This window comes from Tympanuchus pallidicinctus, unplaced genomic scaffold, assembly GCF_026119805.1.
Source record: "Tympanuchus pallidicinctus isolate F22 unplaced genomic scaffold, pur_lepc_1.0 scaffold11, whole genome shotgun sequence".
Taxonomy (NCBI): Eukaryota; Metazoa; Chordata; class Aves; order Galliformes; family Phasianidae; genus Tympanuchus; species Tympanuchus pallidicinctus.
The window spans coordinates 6585831-6610211 of record NW_026294627.1 but is presented as its reverse complement, the minus strand read 5'-3'; the positions used below and the strand labels follow the sequence as shown (position 1 = coordinate 6610211).

At 38.8% G+C, this 24381-nt stretch overlaps 1 protein-coding gene across 3 annotated transcripts; it reads right to left on the bottom strand.

The window, feature by feature from the left end:
• Positions 1-24131, bottom strand: LOC128074142 (glutamate carboxypeptidase 2-like). Of its 3 annotated transcripts, XM_052669744.1 has the most exons (20): positions 23977-24084; positions 23183-23351; positions 22604-22712; positions 19896-20082; positions 18848-18949; positions 15126-15251; positions 13992-14178; positions 13130-13223; positions 11840-11938; positions 10963-11048; positions 9384-9503; positions 8406-8488; positions 8086-8149; positions 7460-7527; positions 6087-6178; positions 5214-5304; positions 4154-4418; positions 3980-4061; positions 1814-1906; positions 1-810 (listed from the first exon to the last, which is right to left on the bottom strand). In XM_052669744.1, exons 3-20 carry the CDS (start codon positions 22657-22659, stop codon positions 621-623), a joined length of 2085 nt encoding a protein of 694 aa, XP_052525704.1. In that variant the 5' UTR covers positions 22660-22712; positions 23183-23351; positions 23977-24084; the 3' UTR covers positions 1-620. The 3 variants fall into 3 exon arrangements, 2 of the variants coding, with proteins under 2 accessions (XP_052525704.1, XP_052525698.1); XM_052669738.1 differs by lacking the exon at positions 23183-23351 and having other exon boundaries at positions 23977-24130; XR_008203009.1 differs by lacking the exons at positions 1-810; positions 3980-4061; positions 23183-23351 and adding an exon at positions 3722-3953 and having other exon boundaries at positions 1819-1906; positions 23977-24131.
• Between the last annotated feature and the right edge of the window lie 250 nt (positions 24132-24381).

Here is a 24381-nt window from a genome sequence, read left to right as displayed (position 1 = left end):
AGGTTCTACGGCGGTTTTAATAATTTAGTAAATTTTCACACAAGAGACATGATGAATTTTCTTTTCTTCTAATTGTCTTAATAGTAAGAATGCTATGATATGGCCAAGATAATACAACATAGGTATGAGTATTTTGGGCTGGCAGCTCAAAATTTGTTATGATCCTAATGCATTCTTCACATGGTATGGAACAGTTTTCCCATCTTTCTATGTGAATCTTCATGTAAAAGGAAAGCGAAAAGATGGTCACAGAGTACAAATCTGCAACTCAAAGGTAAAAAATACAAAGATAAAAAATTAAGCAAGCAGAATTGAAAGCTCTGAAAATAAATCTCTTGGCTAGAGATTCTTAAAATATGAAGCAGAGAAAATATGTGTTTTTTAATGCAGACTTTCACTTCAGAATTTATATAATGCATCCATGATCCAGAATTTAGATAATACATCATTACCTTGTTAACACTGCTAAGTGCATTCCACTTGGTTACAATAATTAGAAAGAACAAGACTGTTTGGGTTTTGTGGCACTTCTAGTAATTGTCTTAGTGTTTTCAAATGTTCTGGTTTTGAGGTTTCTGCACACTGTTAAACATAGTCTTCACTGATGATAATGCAGATATTTATGCTACTTCTTTGAGTGTTCCTGCTGCTGCCTGTACAGTGAAGGCTGCAATGGAGATCTGCCTCTTAACTTCTTTCCAGGCTTCATCTTGATCAACTTTGTTTTTAATGTCAAACATGGCATCATAGATCCCTGGGAATGATTCTCCTGCATACTTGTTATGGCTGCTTGGAGCAAAGATAACATGTCTGTAATTAAGGGGAAAAAAAAAAAATCTGTAATAGGAAAATAATTTTTTTTTTTTAATAAATCTGGTGTTTCCACATTCTTTGTCAAATTCTTGACACTGAAGGTGTAAATAAATATTGTCATTGTAGCAACAATGCCTACAGTCTATGAAGAAAGAAAATTAAACAAGCTACATTACTCCATGCAAATCCAACAACTTTGTAGCTAAAAAGACTTGAGATAAAACTGACTAAAGCATTTACCTTTCCCTCACTTCAGAAGAAAGGGAAAGATTAAAAAAAGAAAAAAAGAGCCAGCATCTCTTCTCACAGATATACACAGCCTTTGACAGATACAGTCATGCTTTGAGGTATGAAAGTTAATGTTCTAACAACAGGTTGTTCTCAAGAGATTTTTAATCAGAAGTCATGAGAGATACGATTGTGAATCTTACATTCTCCTTCTCCAGTTACTTTTTATTGGAAAGATTACTATTCAGAATGCAGAGTAGTATAAGGATGAAAAAGCTAAGCTTAATTTGGCTATTCTGCCTCTCCAACAAAATTTATTTCTTGAACTGGAAGAGAGAACTCTGAATTCACTGCTGCTGGAGGACTGCCCTCCATAATGTATTTGCTAGCATGCCTGTTCTGCTACGATGGATCCAATTTTAGATGTTTCCATTATACCCTATGTCACTTCCAATTCACAGCTTCCTAAAAAATTTTTACCAGAGAATTTGCATTGGGACCAGAGCCAAACTTTCTGATCTGGTTAGAAGCACACTAAGATCAATGGAAATGGATTTTTTGATTTGTATACACTTACAGCAAGACTCATTCTGTATAGAGTCTCTCAGTGCAGTCTTCCCTAGCACTGTTTCCCTTTCAACCTTATTTTTCCTATTAAATGTACTTTTACTATGTTCAATATGTCATTACAATTTCATTTAGAGATCCATAAATTACAAAGAAATTCTCATATAGTATTTCAGGCAGAAAGTGAAAAGTAACCCTTTCTTACCTGTAAAATGGCCTTCCAGGTAAACCAAGTGGATCGATGAAAGCCCTTTCTAGAAACATGACTTGATCATTTAACGATCTAACAGCAAGCAGGCTAAAAAGAAAACAACAAAAGAAGACATCAGCTATATATAACAAATTATTTTTTTGCTTACTCCGTTCATGCTATGAGATGTATACAGATCTGGAAATATGAAGGACAGTAGATCCAGGGTGTTGAACTTGAACCACAGCCCACAGAAGACAGACCATGACTACTAACCTGCATGAGCAAATTATGCTATTCTATACTGTGAGACAGTCTGGTGTATAAATCATAGAATCATAGAATGGCCATGGGTTGAAATGGACCACAGTGATCCCCTAGTTTCAACCCCCCTGCTATGTGCAGGGTCGCCAACCACCAGACCAGGCTGCCCAGAGCCACATCCAGCCTGGCCTTGAATGCCTCCAGGCATGGGGCATCCACAGCCTCCTTGGGCAGCCTGTTCCAGTGTGTCACCACCCTCTGGGTGAAAAACTTCCTCCTAATATCTAACCTAGACCTTCCCTGTCTCAGTTTAAAACCATTCCCCCTTGTCCTACCACTATCCACCCTCATAAACAGCCGTTCCCTCCCCTGTTTATATGCTCCATTCAAGGCCACAATGAGGTCTCCCCAGAGGAGAGAAAAGACCTGAAAGTCTTTTAAAGCTGTTCTACAGACCAAGGAATATTGTCAAAGAAGACAGACTTTCAGGTATTTTCTTTCATGCTTTATTTTATTCCCTCCTTTTTCTTAGGATGCTTAGATAGACCGTTCTCTTCTTTTATAGAAGACTCCATTTTCCAAAAAGCCAGTCAACACCAAATTACTTCAGTAAAATCACATTAGCATTTATATAAAATCACCTCTCAGAAACAGGAACATTAGAATCATCTTTTGAGTAATCCAAGAATTTTGCTTTTCTGATAGCAGACTGCAAATTCCCTGGAGCACAGACCATCTGTTTCTGTGTGCTCTGAATATCTCTGGGCATACTACTGATGCTTAACAAATAGAAGAACTGTGAAGGAGAATACGCTGACTATATCTGAGTTTGATAGTTCACATTCAAAGTAACTTACTGTAAAGCTTCAAAAGCACTCACCAAGAAAAAGTGGTAAATTTTCTATCACTGTAAGCCTGCAGTAATTCTACAACTGTCAATGAAATTGTTTCAAGCTTACACTGATACAGATATAAACTGAATCTGGTTGGCTGAATTAATGTTTAGATTTAGGTCAATCATCAGTAAAATGATTTTAGACTGAACTTTCTCATTTGTGACTGTGCTACAGAATTATCAAGACATGTTACTGAGTCACAAAGATTAATGGTAAAGTGTTTTCTTCTATATTTACTTTGAAACTTCAGCTATGTTTACCAACACATTTTAGTGATGCAGGAAAACAAATATATTGAAATTTACAAATGTGTAAGCTTGGTATCTGACAAGAGTTACAAAATCAAAATAACTAAAGCAGAAGAGATCTAACAAAGTCGGGAGGGAAGTTATGATTTGCAAATGCAGCACAAAACAGAAAATGAATTAATTAGCTTAAAAGTCATTTTTTCTGCTTATGCAAACTAACCTTTTTTCAAATAACATAATATAAGCACCATAGAAATATGAAGCCCAGAAAAATGTCTCAAATATGCCATATGTCATAAATCCAATATTTTACATAAATTTATCTCTCTTCAAAGTTGCCACAATTAAAAATAGGGCTTTTACTCTTAGTATTCCACAAGGGCAAGCTTCTGGCTAAGCTCCACCCTTCCCATGAAATGTAACATACGTCTACGTATATATAAAAGAAGTATAGTTCTGTGCCACAACCATGCACCATCCAAGTGCTCCTCCTGAGCAGAACTGACTTTCATTACTTTGGATACTTTTCAAAGAGAAAATGGCTAGATTTCCAGGCTCTCCAGTGTCTCTCTGATGCCCACTAGTTCAACACTTCCATATTATGTTTCTTAGAATAATCAGATCCTTAAAGACAAGAGCCCATAAGGACTTCAAACAGCCACCTGCCATTGGTCATCATGGTTATTCAGGGGACTCAATGCAAGCGAAGACAATGCCCTCTGAGCCCAGAGGACTATGAAGATTTGGCTGGAAGAAAAAACAATTAAACTTACTTGTTGATATCTATTTGTTGCAGCCTATCATGAAAGCTATCAGCAACTTCTGTAAAATTCTTCACAGCTGAAAAGAGAGCATCTGGAAGGAGCAGAAAGGAAGGAATTGGAAGGCTTATAAATTAAAATAAGGCATCGCTACAATTAACAGAGGAATTAAAAGATTATACCTACCAAAGGATACATTGTATGCTGCCAGTTCTTCCTCATGATTCCTTGACATGTTATAGATGACATGAGCATAGCTGCTCAGAGCTGATGCATAATCTCTACAGTCAAAAGGAAGCAGAATAGAGTTGGCCAATTCAAACACCAACCCTCCCCGTACCTGAGCTACTGTCAGATGATTCTTGAAAGAGGGATCATAAAATCTTTCCACAATTTCATAGGTTTCATACACACTGTGGTAAACTGGATAGCTGCTATATTTTTCTACATTCTGAAACAAACAAAATCAAACAAATTCATTATTCAAGTCAGCTACAGATACTTTCTGTTTGTTTGAAAAGCTTGGCTGTAGGATTTAAGGCACAGTAAAGTTAAGTGTTCAGGTCACACTACTACTCTGTAGCCACTATGGACAATCACATGGGAAGAACTGCTCAGTGGTGGAGGTAGCTCTAGACATCTGCTTATGATGAAATGGTTACGGTGAGAAGCTCTTTCCACTGACCTGGAACTGGGCCTAAAGAAGATAGCCAAGAACAGACACAACTTCTAGTTTCTGAATTAATGTGAATTTGCCCTTCCTCTCTTTGGATCTCAGTAGTTATTACTGTTTATGACTTTGGCTGAGCTTTTTCACAGGAAAAGACTAAATTTAATGGATTGCTTCTCAAACATTTCTCAGTTGTTTTCATACCATGAACCAGAGTCGACCCTATATTCTTCACAAAACATGAATTACTGCTGAATTCAAAGCTTCATAAGCCATCAAATTCATTTGAAAGGCATCATAAGCCACTGAACCCTTCCTGAACCATAAGTAATTTTGAGTACATCCACTTACTCTAAATAAAATTCCTCTTCTCTTGTCTGATTGACACCAAGTTGACAAGTCCTGTTTATTAATTATTTGTAGCATAGTAGCATATAGAGCTCTAGTTAGGAACTGAGACTCCATGCTGACACAGAAAACTGAACTATTCCAAAAAGCTACCACTGTGAATGGCTCATTTACAGTTATTATTCAGGCAATTGCAAGGGAGATGCCATTACTAAGATGCAGACTTACCCAATTTTTACTGTAACGTGCTCTGCCTGAAGCGATGCCAAGACGTTGAAAAAAGACCTCAAAGTCATTGCCAGAACCCAGTTTATTTATTCTTTTAACAAGAAAGAAGAAATTGCCTTGAGTGACAATACTCAACATACATTTCCTAGTTTGTTTCCAAGTACTGAGATAGCTATTTATTCTCCCGCTACAGTCACTACATAATCTTTCCCTAGAATGTTCTTTCTTTCAACACACCACAAATTCCCTGAAAGCCTGCACTGTATTCATCTCCTACCAACAACTGTATTCTTAGGAGGACAGAGCCATTGCAGAGAAAACATTAAAGGGGAAAATTTAACTCACTGCCTTTAATAATTAAGAAGACCAAAACACCTTCTTCCTGCTGAACTTTCATTATTTCCAGTCTCTCAACTGAGAAAAAAGCACAACAGTACTAGCATGGCTTCACATAAGAGAATCAGTTTCTTAGATTCAGTAAATTCTGAAGGACAGTACTGCAAAAACCTGCTTGGTGTGCTCTGTAGCCATAGAAATTCAGAGGCCTGCCAGGAAACTGGAAGAAACTGCAAGGGAATGTTATTGTGTAATCATCTAGTGCTCCTGCCACTGCCTTTCACATACTTTATGTGTCTGCATCTCTAAACTATGCCAGCACTACTTTTAACTCACAAAGCTGTTGATGCTACAAGTCCAAGTTCATGTAACTGTTGTACAATACTGTATCAGTGGCAATCAGACTCTGAAATCTGTATCTGTTGAAAATCACACTGTTTCATTCAAGTGCTCAGTTTTTCAAGTAGGTATTTCTTTAACTACAACTACAAGCTGCTGTAAGTTAAGGCATTGTCTTCATTTTCTTTTGTCACTAACCTGGGGACCTCTTTATATTCTGTTGATGGATTTTTTTTATACCAGCTCTCATAAAGAGATTTTCCTTCAAACCCTTCATCAGGACTTGGTATCTAGAAAATATATATTGCAAAAAAAGACAAAAGGTACAGTTTTAAATATTACCAGTCAATGAAACTAAAACTGGCCATCACTCAAAGCCTATGACTTAGGATAATGAATAAATGAAAGTCTTAATCCCTCATCCTTTCTACATTTCCAGTTCAAACTTTTAAATGCACATTTTTCAAAGGAATATTTTATTTCCTAAAAATAAGTAATTTTAAATGAAAGAAAACACAAGAAAAGCAGAACACTTCATGTCAATATTTACATTCTGATGTTCAGTCATTTAATTTAAATACTAAAATATGGGAGGAAAAAAAAGCTTCTTGCTTGAATCTGGCAGGAAATTTCAAAGAATTCTGTCTTGGTTTAATTTAAAATTGTTTTTTCCCTTGTTTTGGTTCAAAACAAGGATTTCCAGAGATAGAGTAGTGACTTTAGAAGGACAAAGTGTGCAGCACTGAGTGCTTCCATCATTATTACTGCTACAGAGCTATACAAGTATTACTGTGTATTATTATTAACTAATTATTATTAGTTCATTCCTATCAGTATTTTCAGACTACTTCCCAGATTACTGAGCACAGTAAACACTGTATATTTTTCAGCTTTCTCTTCACTGATGGGCAGCTGAGGTTTCATTGCTTTTACTGTATTAAAATTTTTTTACTCTCTATTTTTGTTTTAATATATTTGTAAGAATGACTCCATGATAGCAATCAAAATAAAATATGCTTGGCTATTTGGACATGGAGCTAACTGCCTAAACAAGTGTGTTAACATTTTCTGCCACAGGTTAATTTTGGACGGTGTTACACAACTTCCTTTCTGGTGAGTGATCTCTTCAGACCCCAGCTACCAACAGGGTGTAGTAACATGCATTAATCAGCCTTTGTTGCTGCTTTCCAGCTCAAGGAAGGGTTATGCAACCATGTTTACTGGTATTTAGGTCAACAATTTAATGATGGCTCTGGTGTCCAAAGTAAGGCTCTAATGACCTGATTTTCTGCAGTTCTGAACACTCACATTCAGCACAAGTTACCATGGGAACTGCAGGTGATCAGCTCTTCCACAGCTCCAGACAGAAATATCTTTAACTGGGCATCTAATTTTAACAGAGTTAAATTGTATTTGTTGTCTTTCAATTGCCAGAAAATGCCTACATTGAGTTCTTACACTTCCTTTACCTTGGTAGAAAAGAAAGCAACATGACATCATATTTTATACACTAAGCCCCATCCAGTAAACAAACAGTGAATATTGTGGCTACAAATTGAAAGCAATATTACCTCTTTGGTCACACTGTACACCAGTTTGTACATCAGTGGTGTGCAATCCACTCTTAGCGTATAGTTTCCTGAAAAACAGAACAAAAATATTCGTATGAAGAAGGAAATTCAACTGAAGCCTTGTAACACTATTAGTTAATAAGAAAGACATCAGAAAATTACACACTCTACAAGAAACAAGCTGATTCTTCCTGTAGAGATGCTCTTCTCCTTTGAGTTAGTTAGGATGAATTATAGACCAACTTCTTAAGCAACCATAAGAGCATTTCTTATGCCCCCATGCTGATTACAAACATTATGAGAGGGGATGTAGACCCTACTGAGTTGCTACAGAAGTGCTGACAGAGGCACAACAATTGTTGCTCACCATGACTCCCCAGATAATACAGCTGCTATAAGGTACTTCTTCCCTAAAGCACCAGCAATGGAATATCTGAAGGATGCTTTACAATTCTGGGTCACCATTTCCTTCCACATTCACTATAACATTAACTCAACAATATTATCATGTTGAGGCTTTCACAGATTTCTAAGTCAAACTGCCTCCCAGTCATCAATACATGCCATCTCTGCATTTCTACATGCATCTCTTGCATTTCTACAAAATGCAAGCCAAAACAATATACCTTCAATGGAAGAATCTGCATTGATATAAGCCACTCCTCGTGACTGCAACAGTTTGGCATTTTCCTGAGAAGGAAAACAGAAAGAAAATGTTGATAAACTTCTCTCCTCAGAAGAGTTTTTCTGACCACAGAAGTACCAGCTGTTTCAGGTAAGCTCGTATGATCTGCAATGAATAGATCTACCTTGGGGAGTCTGTAAGGAAAACTGTATGTATGTAAGACAGACAGAGAGCAATTGAGAGAGGAAGTGCTGCTTTCTTAAACAGATTTCTTAAAGATATGTCATTATGAACACTTGTCTTGTAGCCACATCAATTTACCTCAGCCCACTCTGTTGATCCTAACAAGCCAAACTCCTCAGCATCCCAGCTTGCAAATATCACTGTTCTCCGTGGCCTCCATCCTGCAATAAGACCATAAAAAGTGTATTACCAAAATAAAAACAGCTCATATCATTTCTGAGGTGTTCATCTTTAATCCTGATTTGTGGAAAAAGAGGAACTTTAAATATAATTTTCTCTCTAATCTAATAAAGCTTTGTTATTTTTTAGCAGTCTCACACTTTAATATCATGTACACTTCTCCTCTTGACAGAATTTCCTCAAATTTAAAACTGAACAAGAAAAAAGAATGTCTGTGCATAAATTCTCGAAAGAAAGCTTTTCTATTTGCTCATTTCAACTTAGTGCACACTGTAAATCGATTGTAAAAATGTTGTATTTGGAAAGTTGTCACATCTAGTACTCAATTTCTTTGACCTGTTTCACAAATATCAGATTTCCATACCTAGATCATCTTCAAAACAAAGTTATTTCACTTGAAGCTCATTCAAACCCAGGCTGAACGCAGCAGGCTTGCCTCTCTAATGTATTGCCTTGCCTCTCTAACTTTGCCCCTTGTAACTTTCAGTCATTTGCCCCTTATAACTTCAGCCCTGCTGAAGTATTAATCAGTTCACCACAGTATCAGTTTTATAGCATCATTCAAACTCCCAGGATGATCAACAACAAGTAAACAGCAATCAACTTTATCTGAATGTCATATTTATTTTACTATCCTTCTCATAACTTATGGTTTGACTTTTGCTTTTCTTCAGGTATATTTTCTCTTGAATAGATGTAATACAGAGATACTGAGATTGTAAGTGTGATTAATTAAGAGCTGCAGAGCAATGTGCTTCTTTGAGAGATCAGAGATAAATAAATCTAAGTTTAAGCACATGCTTAAATCTCAGAGATATCCGCAGACACTGATGAAAGCCGTGTTTTTTGTGTGCTTTATTCCCTCATGACAATTACCTTCTTTTTTCAGTTTTCCAAAGCTCCTCACAATCTCATGAACCACAGCTGCTCCACTCTGAGGATCAATGCCACCAAATACCCATGAGTCACGGTGGCCTCCCAGGATGACATATCTATCTAGAAAAATACGGAAGTTTACTTAGAAAAAAAAACATTGTTTTCCTGTTATAGAGTTAATTACACACAGAATCATAGAACTGTAGTGGCTGGAAGGGAACTTTAGAGATCACAGAGTACAACTCCCCTGCTAAAGCAGGTTCCGTACAGAACAGGTTGCACAGGAAGGCATCCAGATAGGTCTTGAATATCTCCAGAGCAGGAGAGTCCACAACTTTTTTGGGTTGCCTGCTCCAGTGCTCATCACTCCCACAGTAAATTCTTCCTTGTGTTCATATGGAACTTCCTGCATTTCAGTTTTTGCCCACCGCCCCTTCTGGTACTGCTGCATGCCACCAAAAAGAGCCTGCCCCCATCAGCTTCACACTCCAGATATTTATGAACAGTGATGAGATCCACTCTCAGCCTTCTCTTCTCCAGACTGAAGAGGTGCAGGTCTTTCAGCCTTTCCTCACAGGGGAGATGTTCCAGAATCCTAATCATCTTTGTGAACCTCCATTAGACCTTTTCTAGAAGATCCCTGTCCTCTTTGAACTGAGGAGCCCAGAAATGGACACAGCAGGACTGGAACTTACTTCTAGTTTTTCATGTAGGTGTTAGGTAACAAAACTTACTAGTTTGTATCACACATAATGTAGAGGTAAAAGATATTTTTAATATCCAGACATTTTTCTACATTTTCAGCCAGTGCTACAAAACTTGTCAAACAATTCAACCCATAGGACATAAGATCTCTTAAATTTCATAACATTACTTCTACTACTAGAAATTCTGTGGTTTGCCTCTGAAAATAGATGCATCTTTTCACATTTTACAATAGTGTGTGTATTTCTGTACATCATGCTGACTCCCAGCATTGGAAGCATGTGTATCTGTGAGTATGTATATAGTCAGTCATAAAAAGGTGTTCAACGTGATGGAAATGTGATTAATATGATCAAAGTCAGACTAGATAGCTGTGATACTGTAATATGGTCAGCAGTTGTGTTTCAGAGAACAGGGAAGGGCTGCAGTTACACATTAAATGAATGTATCATTCTAGGGATGTCTCTATTTATGCTTTTTTATGTGTAAATATAACACTGGCTGCAGAAAACTATAAGACAGGCGATCAGACAACAGTGGTGGAAACGATGTATTCAGGTGGAATGGAAAACCTGGTTTTGTACCATTTCCATTTGGTTTTGAATTCTTTCAACTGGCAATATCGTTCCCTAGTTCATAGGGAAAAATATCCATTTAAGAGTATTCCTTCAGTTGCAAAACTACTTGTTTGAGGACAAATATTCTGTCTAGAGTATGACTCTCCCTTTGGAACTCAGCACTTGTACTGTTAACTGTACAAAATCTGACGCAGCAAGTATTTCAACACCAAGTATCACACAAAGCAGTATTTCAGAGAAAACTATCTTCCTCATTTCCCCTTTCTAGGTACTCCACTGAAGACAAATGACTTTACCTGGTTCCACTGTGCCTCTGATGGTACCAATCACATTGTAAATTCTTGTTATTTTGTTGTTGCTATGAATGTGCATTTTTACCTTTCTGGTGCGTTGGGAAAAAAATCCAAAGAAAAAGTTAACCAGATTACATAATAAAGCATCAACACCTTTAAAAAGCATACAGAATAAACTGTAATGAATTCAGCACAGTCTGCATGTTCATACTGATGTAGCACCTCAGACACCAGAAAATCAGATGAACTGAGTTGTGTCACAGACTCTGTTTATCCACAACACAGATGGAAGTACAACAGCTCATCCTCAAAGACGCCTGCATATTTTTTCTGGAAGAAGAGGTTTGACTAAAAAACAAAAGGTCAAATGGTTCATATGAAGTCAATACAGTAGTTCAGCCAATAGTGAAATGCCTGGAATTGATCCTAAACTGTAATTATTTACTTAAACACAAATCTGAGTTAATAAAAATGATACTGCACTTCCAGCATTTTTTTCTGGAAATCTTAGAAGTGTAGGTTAATATTGTTTTATACATGGCAAAAGGTAAGATCAAAAGCCAGTACAACAAGAATTTCAAATACATAGGTTCTGTTCTGAAAAAGTAACCCGTCTATTCAAATAGTTTGCCAAAAGCTAGATGACTGTCAAATGAACTTGGTTCAATATTAGCTTAAAACTAAAGCAATTCAGTCATGTGAGCCCAATTAGATGTGAATCTATTGCAGCTTTGCAGAGAGCAGCTCAGCCCAGGAAATGGCCAAAATCAAAGGAACAATGCATATAACCTCGACCATTGTATCTTCAGTCAAATTGTATTGCTCTACCAATTTTTTTTCTCCAATCCCAAACATGTTTTCCTTATGAAACAGAACTTACCTTGTAGAATAATTTGTTGTGAAACCAGGACCAACATTGTAAGACACATTCAAATTTCCTTTCCAGCTGCTATGCGGTGCTGCAGATCCTCCCATATTACTGTTATGAAAAGAAACACATAGTATCATTGTTATTACAATCATCTTAGCACCAAACACAAACAAGGAAGCAGAAAACAGATTTTTCTCAGAGCCATGCAAATGCAGACCACAGTGATGGTCACTGTCTTAAACGTTTTGTAGCATAAGGTTTCAAAGATGACTAATCTACATTTTTGGCTACATTAATACTAGTATTTTAACAAGAAGAACTGTTCCTGGTTATTGAGGACAGTTCAGAATGGAAAACAGTCTTTGCTTCCAAGGGTTTTGCACATAAACTGCTCATTGTAAATGGTCCTTGGAACTTTCTACTGCCTTGAACTGCAGTTGCAGTTTTCATTCAGTAGATTGTTATTTGGACCATTCTAACAGTTTAACAGCACAGGCAATTGTCTTTCAGTTCCTGTCTCTGGGCACCATTTAATATGGTGGCATAGACACAGCTGAAGTGTTCTTAAGATGTCTAAAACTGAACAAATATGATGCGTCCAAGTCATCCTTTCTTGCTCCAAGTTGAATGTTTAAGGACAGTGTTGCACCTGCCAACTCTACTGCATCTTAGTTTTTTCAGTGTGTACGTTTTGATAACATAAAAATGAATTTTAATACCATCCTCTGCAAAGCTCAGAGCCTGTCTTCAGATCACCTGCACACTTAGTATGCAGACTTCCTTAAATATGGCTATCCATTACTTACTTTTTAACACTCCAGAGCTTTTCCAGTATCCTTACATTCGTGTGCTAGCATCGTTTCACATTTACACAACATAATACAATTGAGGAGAAAAAATATGGCTTCATATTACTACAACACAATATAGATACTGTCCCACCAAAGATGTATACTCAAGTATTCACCTGGACACTCCTTATTTTTGTTTTTTTTTTTCACAAAACAAGCATCACATCAGGCCCACAAGTTCTTGCCTTTTCTCTACGGTAACTTTACAACTTCAGAGTACCTGTGCTAATCGTTGTTACTTCACATAATACCTGATGTATTAAAAACAGCCCTTTCCAAAACACTTTGCATGAATCTGGCACGTAGCAACATGTGTAGATCTAATCACAAACAGGATTTCAAAAACTACAGAAGTTGCTGAGTGAAAAAACCTTTTCCTTTTCTTTTCAAACACTCTTCTCATTGCCACTGAACATTTTTTAAAATTCTTTGTCTCCCCAACACTTACCTCAGTAATGACTCAGCATCATGGTAGCCAATGGGATGAACTGGAATTTTTGGGAGACCTACACCACTGGCTTTGTCTAAGCGGTAGGTGTATTCTGAAAGGCAAAGACGAGGATTTCTGTCCTTAGAAGTCTCAGAAGCAATCTGTACATTTCACAGCACAGTTCTTAAAGACACCACAGGTCTCAAAGAGAATCATTTCACTTCCCTATCACTTGGGCTGACATTTCCTCGGTGACTTCCCTATCTGTGCTCCATCAGCACATTTTCAAAACAATACTACAAAATACTCTCCCACAGCATCTACAGTTACACATTCAGAATTGGCTGGATATTTAAAAATTATTTCTTAATCTTTTTTTTTTTTTTTTTTCATTTAAATGATACAGAAATACTTCTCCTTGTGGGAAGCAACTTCAGAAAAAGACACAGCCAAAAAACAAGACTAAACTGTGAGCCCATAGCCTAATGTTTGGAACACTGAGCTGGGCATCTGCCAGAGATTCAGGTACAGACTTGCACACCAGACTAATGAATATTTTGTTCTGCTGTGTTCACAAAAATAAATACATAAATAAATGAGGACTAGGTTTGGCTCAGACAAGACACAATTCAAATACATTTTTTTTTCCTCCCACAAACCAGAATCTAAATTTTCACAGTGTGGACAAACATAAACATTTGGAAGCCATTCTTCCAGTAGGTTATGGAATAGAATGGAATTTTGTCCTTAATACAGCATTCACAGTGACCTTTTCTGATGGAGGCTTTCTTCTTAGTACTGAAGACATACAGATGTCTTCACTGTAAATTTCAGCACCCGTTTAGGAAGTGTGTGATGGTCCACTGAACAGACACTTCACCTTTTGCAGGATAGCCTGGGGTCAGAGGATCTCCTGCACCGTTCAGGTTTAATACATTTCCACGCTGAGCTCCTCCACCTGGAAGGTTCCAGCCATTTGGATACGGATCTACTCCTGGAGCACAGTAGTCAGCAGGGTCCGAGTAGAGAATAATTCCCTTGGCACCTGCCAGCTCAGCATTCTTCACCTGCAAAGCATATCTCTGGTTTCTATCCAGACTTTTATAGCTTGACATAAGCATTCAAGGGGCAAAAGAAAGTATTATAAATTACAGTGATTATAACTTGGAACCTTTCACACAGCTTTAGCTAAACAAAGGTCCCATGCTTGTCTCATATCAAAAAGATCACATAGATACACAGATAGTGAAGTAGGAGACTTGCACACCAATATAAACAGTTGTTGGAAACACCACTGTAAGAGTGAACGTATCATCCCCTTATGTCAGCGAGAACATATCACTTCCAATCTAAATGGCAACTGCCTGTCCCTCTGGTTATGAGCAATTTTGATCTGTATTTCATTTTAATAAATGACTCAGATTCTTCTATAATGTTTAAGTCTTTTCCATTCAGATAGTATCTTTAAGAGTGGCAGCCTATAAAAATTCAGTCACAGTGGTATCTGACTTAGAGTTAAGGGCCACAAGTCACTTTTTACTGGTGAAAATAGTATATATGTAAACCAGTGAGTTCCTCTCCAAAAGATTACTCAAGTCTGTGTAATAAATTTTGGCATTCCAATGAGGATATTCAGTGTTTGACACTCAGATCTAACTGAGAAATTCAAAATACAGCACTTCCCAAATTATATTAAGGTGCATTTGAACAAATTGGGAAGAACAGACTACTTCAGAGTATATTACTGGAGCAAGTTAGTTACATTTTGGAACAATTAATAGTAAGCAGATACATTTTGAAATATGTAACATTTTCCAACTCACTTTTATCCTTTAGGTGTATTATATACATACCAAATAGATAATTTATATCTCCTATTAAATAATTTTCTTTGAACGTACCTCTATGAAAACCTCAATTACGCTACAAGCTTGAGAAGACTTTGGTTAAGAGTTTCAGTTTCTTGAAATCAACTAAAGGATGGCATAAATCACGTGCAATATGCAGTGATTACCTTATTTCCTCTGAAGATCTTCCCATATCTGGCAATAACAATCTTTCCTGTACAGTTAATTCCCATTTCACGTTCTAGCTTAAAGAAGTCCTCGGTGCGGCCATAATTGACATACACTAACTCACCCTGATAGAAGGAAACAGAATTTGAATGTCAGTGAGCATAACAGGAGGAGGATGGGATTTATCAAGACAACAGGCTGGGAACAATAATCTTCAGGATTGGCTCTTGTACGAATTCTCCTCTGATAGAGACAATTAGGTTAGTAAGTGACTTCTCATGAATTTACAGTAATATAAAAGGCTGTGTGATCTCAAGACTCTATAGAGAACGTAAGATATGATTCAGAAATTGAGTGTAACTCTCAGAGCATTGGCTTTTCTTCTCTCTAGTCTGATTAAGCTCTAGTCAGTCAGCATTGGACAGTTGGAGGTATTCCAAAACTATCTTAGGAAGAAACACGCTGTCCTCTTTAGAATAAATGCCTACAGTGAGATTGAAGAACCAGTTTAAGGTAGACACTTGCCATTTCAGACAGCTAAACTTAGATGACAGATAATTCTTCTCACGGTGCATTTCTCTGTATGATCACACACTTCCAGAAAGATAGTCAATTTAATTTCAAAAACCAGTAACCTTAAATCTCCAACACAGTCTGTAATCAGACATTCAGGTGGCCTTGCAATACAGCATACAGCATAGACTGAGGTACAGCCCTTTAACTGTACTGGCTTCATCACAGATTCACAGAATGGCCCGAGTTGGAAGGGACCTCAAGGATCATGAATCTCCAACCCCCCTGCCACAGTCAGGGCCACCAACCTCCCCATTTCATAGTAAACCAGGTGGCCCAGGGCCCCATCCAACCTGGCCTTGAACACCTCCAGGAACAGGGCATCCACAGGGCAGCCTGTTCCAGCACCTCACCACTCTCATAGTAAAGAACTTCCCCCTGACATTCAAAGGCATGAGGCATTTTTCCAGTCACTTAAAAAGCAATGAAGAATAGAATTTTACTGCTATTTAAGATGCTAATGTTCCAAACCAACACTACTGTATGTAAGAAAGTGACTTCACGTCATCACTAAATAAGCTTTCTACTAAAGATTTATAAGAAAAGAAGCTTTTGCTCAAAACTTAACTTCTTTCCTGTTTATTGGGATCTAGTTGAAATACACCACAAGGAAGAAAAATATATTGTATCTGAGACCAGGGTACACTTGTCATAGTTTTATGACTTTTGTTACTGGTATTCCACATCATCACATCACGTAAAGCTCGTGGAATTAAAGAGTTAATACTCCAGTTCCTTGGACTGACTTCTGGATACCTGGTCAGAGGAGATAAAGAACTACATATCCCAGAAGACTTTCCTTCAGAGGGGAAGGAAAGACCCGCAAGTCATGGGACTCTCTCCCTCCCTTGCTGCCTGGCAGTGTGTGGGTGCGCTTCCCAGCCATTCCACCTTCAATTCAAAGTAAGGCCTTCAGTTTCAGATACTCTCTCTCTCATTTTATCTGATTTATTAGCCTCAATTCCAATAATATATTGTATTATAGTGTGTTATCCTGCATTCTGATATCATATTTAGTAAATTATCTTTCCTCCTCAGATGGTTGCTGCTGTTCTGTATTAAGGCTCATCTCCCATCTTCCTACCCTTCCCCCTTTTCCCTTCCCCTTTCCCAGGGCGTGGATCCATGGGTCCCACGCTCCATTAGTCACAGAACTGGGCTGAAGTTGCCACAAACCACTGACAACTTCCCCTCCCCTTTTTGGGTCAGTGGGCCTATGGAACTGCTGTTCTCCTGCCACGGACACAGACGGATCTAGAAAGCCCAGTTACAATACTACATCTACCAGAAATGAGCAGCAGCTATTTCTAAATCTCTGCAGGGTTTCTCTCTAGCAGAAGCGAAGCTACCATCCCACTCTGACAATATATATCCTTCAAAATAGAGTCACTACCACTTATTTTTAAAGAGCAGCTGCAGGAAATAGTAATGGTGCTAGCAGCGCCTAACTACCTCTACAACTCCCTGATCAGAGCTTTCACCCAGAAGATAAGAAAGCTGAGTTCCTGGCCTCTCTCAGTCTGAAGAACTTTGATCCATTTCTTCCCACTTTTCAGCAAAGTCTCCTACTCTTGATACTACAGTTATGCTGGTATGCAGGTTCTTGACAGCCTTCTCCCTCCATTGAACTTCGAGCTTTATGCAGGAACTGTCCCAAAATTCAGAGCAGAAAGCCTAAGATTGATGAATGCACCTGGCAGGTTCCACACCTGTCTCCACAGCCTAGTTCTGTTTTTAATAAAATGGCTTTTAACATAAAGAGATATGGGAAAACTCAGAGGAGCCCAAAACGCAAGCAGCATTCCCACTGCAGAGCTTTATACGTGCCCCCTCCTATGCTATCTGCAGTAGAGCTGCAACAACTGCTTACTGAAGAACGTTGTGGCTAACAGCACCAGTATCTGGAGCTATTACCAAACCATTATGCTTTAAGGGAAACATAAGCAATATATTTTGAATAGAAAATCCATCCGTTAGGTATTGTTTCTTTCAGAAACAATGTTCTCCTGTTTAATTCAAATAAAATCATTTTCTAAAGAAGGAAGCTGCATCTTTTAAAACTTGTTTCTATTGTTATTTCCCATATCCCATCATTTACAGTAGCTCACTAGAAATCAAATAAAACAGTGAAGTTATTCTGTCTTTCTGTGGGAATATTAAAACAGGAAGGCAGAATCGATGAATTTTACCTTATATTACCTTCCAAAATTCCCACTGTGATTCTTGAAACGCTCATAATTCTCATATCCTAGGAGACAGGCCACCTGTCTGGCTCTCCAGCTTCCTCCGAGCATGAATATAGGATATATTTTGCTTTCTGGGCTTGTGCAGCTTATTAACAAGCTTCAGAAAGAATATGAATTTAATACTGCTAGCAGATTCCAAAGTCAACTCCAATTTTAGAGGCCAGCTTGGAAGAGAGGACCTCCAGAGGGCCCTCCCCACCCATGTTATTCTGTGTATAGACAGGGAAGGTACAGCAAGCAAAAAAATATTTCCTATTCTTAAAAATTATGTATCAAAACAATTAATGACCATAGAATAGAAAATTCCTGTTACACAGGCCAGCTTCAGAATAGACAGTTTGTTAGCTGGTGCCATCTGTGCAAAAGAGAAAAGACAAGTGCTAGCAATAGCCATTTGCAATAGCCATGGTACACTGCACAGCTACAGCTGTATGACAGTCTCTGGAAAACAGCACTTTGAAAATGAGGTTGGTTAATTGCCTACTTTTAAATATAAGTTTTATTTTGATCACCAAGATGGAAAAGAATAGTGTATATTCACACAATATCTAGAGAAGCTGAAGAAGTGAATAAAACAAAAGACTTATTTTCACATTTTTAGGAAAATGAAAAACAATTCAATTTTAAGTCAAACTAGAGGGGAAAACAAACAAACAGACATGTATGTATGAAAGTTCATTTTCAACACAGCTCCATTGTAAAACTCCCAATAGCACCAGGGCTGACTCATCGTTCTTACTGGTAGTATGTCAGGGTCTGTACACACACAGCCTAAGATCCAGGGATTTTACATTACTCTATTCCATGCTATTCCATTTACTTTACACTATGCTATGCTCCAGCATCCCATCTTCTCTTATTTCCATCTCTGTCTCTGTCTCTTTCACTATTCCACCATTTACCTCAGGCATTCCTTGGGCTGAAAATGCACTGTAGGGTGGCACCACATCTCCTACTGCCTCATACCCTGCAGGAGGCGGCTCTGACAATGATGTGTTGAACACCTATTAGGAAAGAGCAAACACCTATTAGGAAAGAACACAACATGCTGGATGTTGTGTTGAGCTGGATGTTGTGTTGAGGGACATGGTTTAGTAGGAGCTATTGGTAATAGGTGAACGGTTGGACTGGATGATCTTTTAGGTCTTTTCCAACCTTGGTGATTCTATGATTCTAACAAAAGAGTAAACCAGGAAATATGAAAAAGAAGTACTGTTTATGCAGGCACATTTCACAGGCATTTATGTTTAAAGGACTCTAGTTTTTTAACTCAAAATGAGATGTGACCAAAACTTCAATAAGCAATGGATATCACTTTCTGTATGTGAATTCAGTGTGTGATCTTGATAGTCTCACTGTCACAGACTTAGCACAGAAGCCTGTTTATGTGAACCCAGGTTCCTTTGAAGGTGTCAATATAGCAAGTAAAAGGTTAGATCACAATAATAAAAAAAATGTTTGCATTCTGCTCATCCCTCGTCCTTCAGTGAGCAGTAGAGCTGCTCTGTAATGAACTGATTTTGTGTCAGTGTATCTTGAGGCATGAAGTCTGTAATCTTCGAGGAACTGAATTCAGCACAATCACCAATGCTGTAAAATGACTCAATACAAGTAATGATGCTAACCATGGTTGATTTCCTCTCCCTAAATAACACAGCAATTTTAAAACAGTTGAATTACATACAGTAACTCTAACACACACTTTTCCTTTCATCCATGTGTGTCAGTAAGCTGCACGAAGCAGCGCAGTTATTAGTATTCCCAGCACAAAAATGAAGAAACAAATATATAAATTAAGAAAAAATAAATAAAGCAAATGAGAACCACTAATTTCCATGAACTCTGAATCAGGTGCCATGAACAGAGCAGAGGACAGCTTTCCCTTCCTGTCTTCCCAGGTGTATAAAGGTGTTTTTATTCACTGTTTGCAAAAACAGCTGTTTTCAGTACCTCATTTCCACGCTCATCAATTATTGAGATGTAATTTGGTTTATTTTCATCAGGATAAGAGAGCAGGACATCATAATGAACCAACTGAACAGAATCCAAACCAAACTCCTTCCATTCAGCTTGAACCTGCTGAGCCAGATGGAGATTCTCCTTTGTTCCTGCCAGGTGAGGACGCTGTGTAAAATTGCTAGAAGAAACAGAAGCAATTGGTCAGGATCAGGCATTGCTGCATATGATCTTAACCTAGCTAAAAACATCTCCTGGATATGACCAGATGTATCCAGACTGAATCAAGACCAAGATTCTTCAGCATTTATATTTTTGTCTGCCATACACATAACGTGAGGCAAAAGGTTTCAGTCATAGGTGTTTACATCTTGCTAGCAATGCAGCCTAGCAAGAATGGCAGAAAATCAGCCATGGGGTCTTGTTCTTGCTTTATTCCTTGTCTTCTGGGCATCCTAGGGCCATTTCTCTGCATAATAAGACCAGCCCTCCTTGAAGCAGTAAAGTAACTGAGCATAATTACTTCTAGGTATTCAGTTTAGAAATGTGCATAATTAAACTGTGATCCCTATATTTAATTAGCTGGAAAGTGTCCTCAGATCCCACTGTTTTAATTAATTTTAGCGCAAATACTGATTTATCTGAAAGTTGATACTGAGTGTGTTTTGTTGGCAAATAAAAGCATGAGTTCGTAGCAGCTTACAAACAAGGAACAGAAAAACTCAGCAGCTTGTGACTTAAGAGACATGCACACTGAACAACAAATAGTGTATGATACCAGGAATGGTGAGCAACTCATCAGCTGAAAATGAAAGTTGGACAGATTATTGAGAAAACCCAGTGGTGAACTGATCTAAAGAAGCTTCCATTGAATGAGATTATCATCATTATGTTCTCATCCTGTTATATCCGTGCCATCAGCACGCCACGTGAACCCAGTGGTGTTAACGAAGGAAAGGAGACTTCAGATAAGATCCAGGTATAAGGTTGGGGAAAATTTTACTTCTTGAGTTCCACTGAGTGTTACCAAAAAACAGCAAAGTACTTTGGAAGAATTATATACTTCTGACTTTTGTACAGAGCCATGTTCTTCTGATAACATCAACAGCTTCTATCAAGACTGTGCTTTACTGTTCCTCATACAGTCAAGGCAGCACTTTCTTTGGATCTGATTACAATTTGAGTTATGCAATAGTGTTCTCCTGTGTTATATCCCCATTTAGTAGAACTTTGTTTTTCTTCGTTTCCTGTTCTAATCTGTTGACTGCCTGTACTGCTAGTTCTGAGTAGTGATTAAGCACTTGTGTATTCCACCACAGACTGGCTGCATGTCAGTAAATGTGGTACAATGTTCCTGCTGGCACAGAGACAGAGATTGGAGGGAAGAAAACTTCTTTTACAGAGCTGTTGCGCAACAGTTGGTGTTCCAAGAGCCAAAACACAGGTTGAAGAGTGCAAAAAATCTTAAGTTTTCAATGTTTACATAGCCCAGGACAAGGCTATAAACGCAGTAAAGAGAATGTACTTTCCAGCTAACTTATTTGCAATAGCTTGTGGAAGTGTACTTAAAACGAAATATGTGGGATTGACACAATCAATAAGCTGAACATGTTTTGTTTTGTTTTGTAATTTTGTAATTTGTAATGTTTTGCAGTAAGATATAACTTCCTGCTATTTAGTCAGGCTGGGATTTAAAGGCAAAACCAGAACTACTGTCTACTTCTAAAATCACTGACACTTTAAAATTTTCTTTACATAGAAAGTCAATTTCTATCAATAATTTACGACATCTAGCTTGAATAAATATATTATTTTAACAAATATCACACCTTCCTAGTAGAAAATCTGTTTAGAAGGTCTCCAGAACAAACGATTAATAATGCGTCAGCTTCCTAGCAGCTAAGGCTTCTAAACTTTAAGAAACCAAGAAATTAACTACACTAATTCAACTACAATAGATTTTAAAAATCTACAGTGCCATTTTTTACCACTTGAATTTTCAGGAAGTTAGCATCTTTGCTTGTTGGAGCGGAAAACCTCCTTGGGGAAAAAAAAACATGGTCTTAGAAGTGTCTTTACAGCTTTAAAGATAACCATTCTAGCTGTTCACTGTGCGGTGAGGGAGTGCTTGGGAACATCTCTCTTCTATAAAGTGAGAACATGACAGAATGCTGCCAAGTAACACAAATGTGGTCACAAATTTGGGAGAACAGCAAAGAAGTGTAAAGGTCTCCACACAAAAAAACAAAAGCTCAAATACTGGTATGACTTTTTTCTCTTTTATGTTTAAGTACTCCACTATTTTGCACTGAATTTGTCCTGTTCATTCATAAAGCCTAATTTGAAGTAAAAACCCTCCATAAAAAAAAAGTGTAAGGTCAACATTGCTGTTGTCTAAATAGGCCACATACGTGAAAGAGTGAACTATGCTTGTGCAAGTATTCACCGACTGCTGAGCAAGAATTTGGCCAGCTCTTAATTACTTTTAAGTACTGAGTTTGCTGAGAATGACTCCAAGTGTTTTCAACACAAACAAGAATGAAAGAAGTCAAGATGGACTGTAGTCTCTCTCATCTTACTGGATAACATTAGTTGAAACCAATGGCCAAAAGCCTACACACTGATCTGTTTAGTGGTATCCTTGGGCTGGTTCCTGATTATTATTATTTTTTTTTTGACAGATAAGGCTACACATTGCTTACAAAAGAAAGTGCTTGATGTTTTCAGCTTTCATCTCAGCCATAAATGCCGCCTTCATCTCCACATGAGGTCTTAAAGGTGTCTTCTCTTCTACAGGTTTTGCAAACCAGCCTATACAACACATCAAAACACATTTTTCTTGAGTATTACAAGATTTTCACTGCGTATTTTACCATTATTCTTTATCGCAGCACAACAAAACAGCCACAACTTGATACTGGTAATGGCAGTGATAGCCCTGCACCACAGTATTTGTTAGCTAGGGCACTGAAGCGAAAACAGTGCTATACCAATCACAGTCATTTTACTGCAGATCTTACATCACAGAATCACTAAGGTTGGAAAAGACCACTAAGATCACCTAGTCCAACTGTCAGCCCACTCTCATAATGTCCACTATGTTCCTCAGTGCTACATCTCCATGGCTCTTGAACACCTCCAGGGATGGTGACTCCACCACCTCCCTGGGCAGCCCGTGCCACTCATCACCACACAGTCTGAGAAGAAATTCTTCCTAATATCCAACCTGAACCTCCCCTGCCACAACTTAAGGCCATTACCTCTCATCCTATCGTTTTTACCTCAGAGAAGAGGCTGACCCCTACTTGGCTGCAACCTTCTTTCAGAGAGTTGTAAAGAGTGTCAAGATCTCCCCTGAGCCTCCTCTCCTCCAAATGAAGAGATGTTGAGAACTCATATCTTCCCTGCACACAGAGCATGCTGCTGCCAGCCATTGCAGAAAGATAGCAGCTTTAAAAAAAAAAAGGAAAGAAACAGAGCCCCTTTTTAAGGAACAGATGTCTTTTAACTATGTTCTCTGTCTCTGGTTCTTATTTTGGAAACCTTCCCTTACTATACAGGCATTACCAGAGTAAGTGATGAAGGAACACCTGGCTAGAAAGTTTCTGGCATCTGTTTTTATTTTTAAGTCAGAACATAGAATCATTGAATCTTTGGAGTGGGAAGGGACCTTTAAAGGCCATCCAGTTCAACTCCCATGCACTGAACACGGACACCTACAGCTCCATCAGGTGCTCAGAGCCCCGTCCTGTCTGACCTTCAGTGTCTCTCCACGGATCGGCTATTCACTGCTTCTCTCGGCAACCTGCCCCAATGCTTCGCTACCATTACAGTACAAAACCTCTTTCTTATAACCAATCTCAATCTTTTTTTCAGTTTGAAACGATTTCCCCTTGTCCTATCACCACAGGCCCTGATCAAGAGTCTATCCCCTTCTTTCACCCCATCCCCGATCCTGAGCCACATGGGCACGGCTCCCCCACTCCCGCCCTCTCCCTGCCCTCCCCCCTCCCCCCCGACCCGGCCGCCGCTCAGCCCGGCTCCGCTCCAAAAAGGGCTGAAGTCCGCACTGTACCGATGAGGAACCCGAGGAGGAAAAGCCCAACCGCTGCCCCCAGAGTGACGGCCCAGAAGCGGCCGCTCTCTGCCCTGGGGCCGACCGGCTCCGAGACGGCGCCCAGCGACGTCCACATGCCCGCCCGCTGCTCCCGGCCGAAGCGCCCCCGCCATGGGGGCGGGCGGGAGGGCGCGGCCGCTGCTTCCCGCCTCAGCCGGGGCCGCCCGTCGGGGTGTCTCGTACGGGCATCGGACTTTGATCTCACCCGCAGCGCCCAGCGCCCTGCTTTTTTGCACAGTTGAGAGCTGAGATGCCATCCACAGATTTAGACAGGCTCGAGCAGCGGGTCCAAGAGAGCCTCACGAGATTCAACAAATGCAAGTGCGGGATCTTGCATCTGGGTCACAGCAACCCCCGCTGTCA

Excerpts from the sequence above, each read along its gene's own strand:
- LOC128074142 (XM_052669738.1), bottom strand. The coding sequence starts at position 24,094 with ATGTGGACGTCGCTGGGCGCCGTCTCGGAGCCGGTCGGCCCCAGGGCA. Across the intron at positions 5,305-6,086 it reads GAATATAAAGAGGTCCCCAG|AATAAATAAACTGGGTTCTG; the intron begins GTTAGTGACAAA and ends TCTTGTTAAAAG. Across the intron at positions 1,907-3,979 it reads CAACAAATAGATATCAACAA|CCTGCTTGCTGTTAGATCGT; the intron begins GTAAGTTTAATT and ends TTTTCTTTTTAG.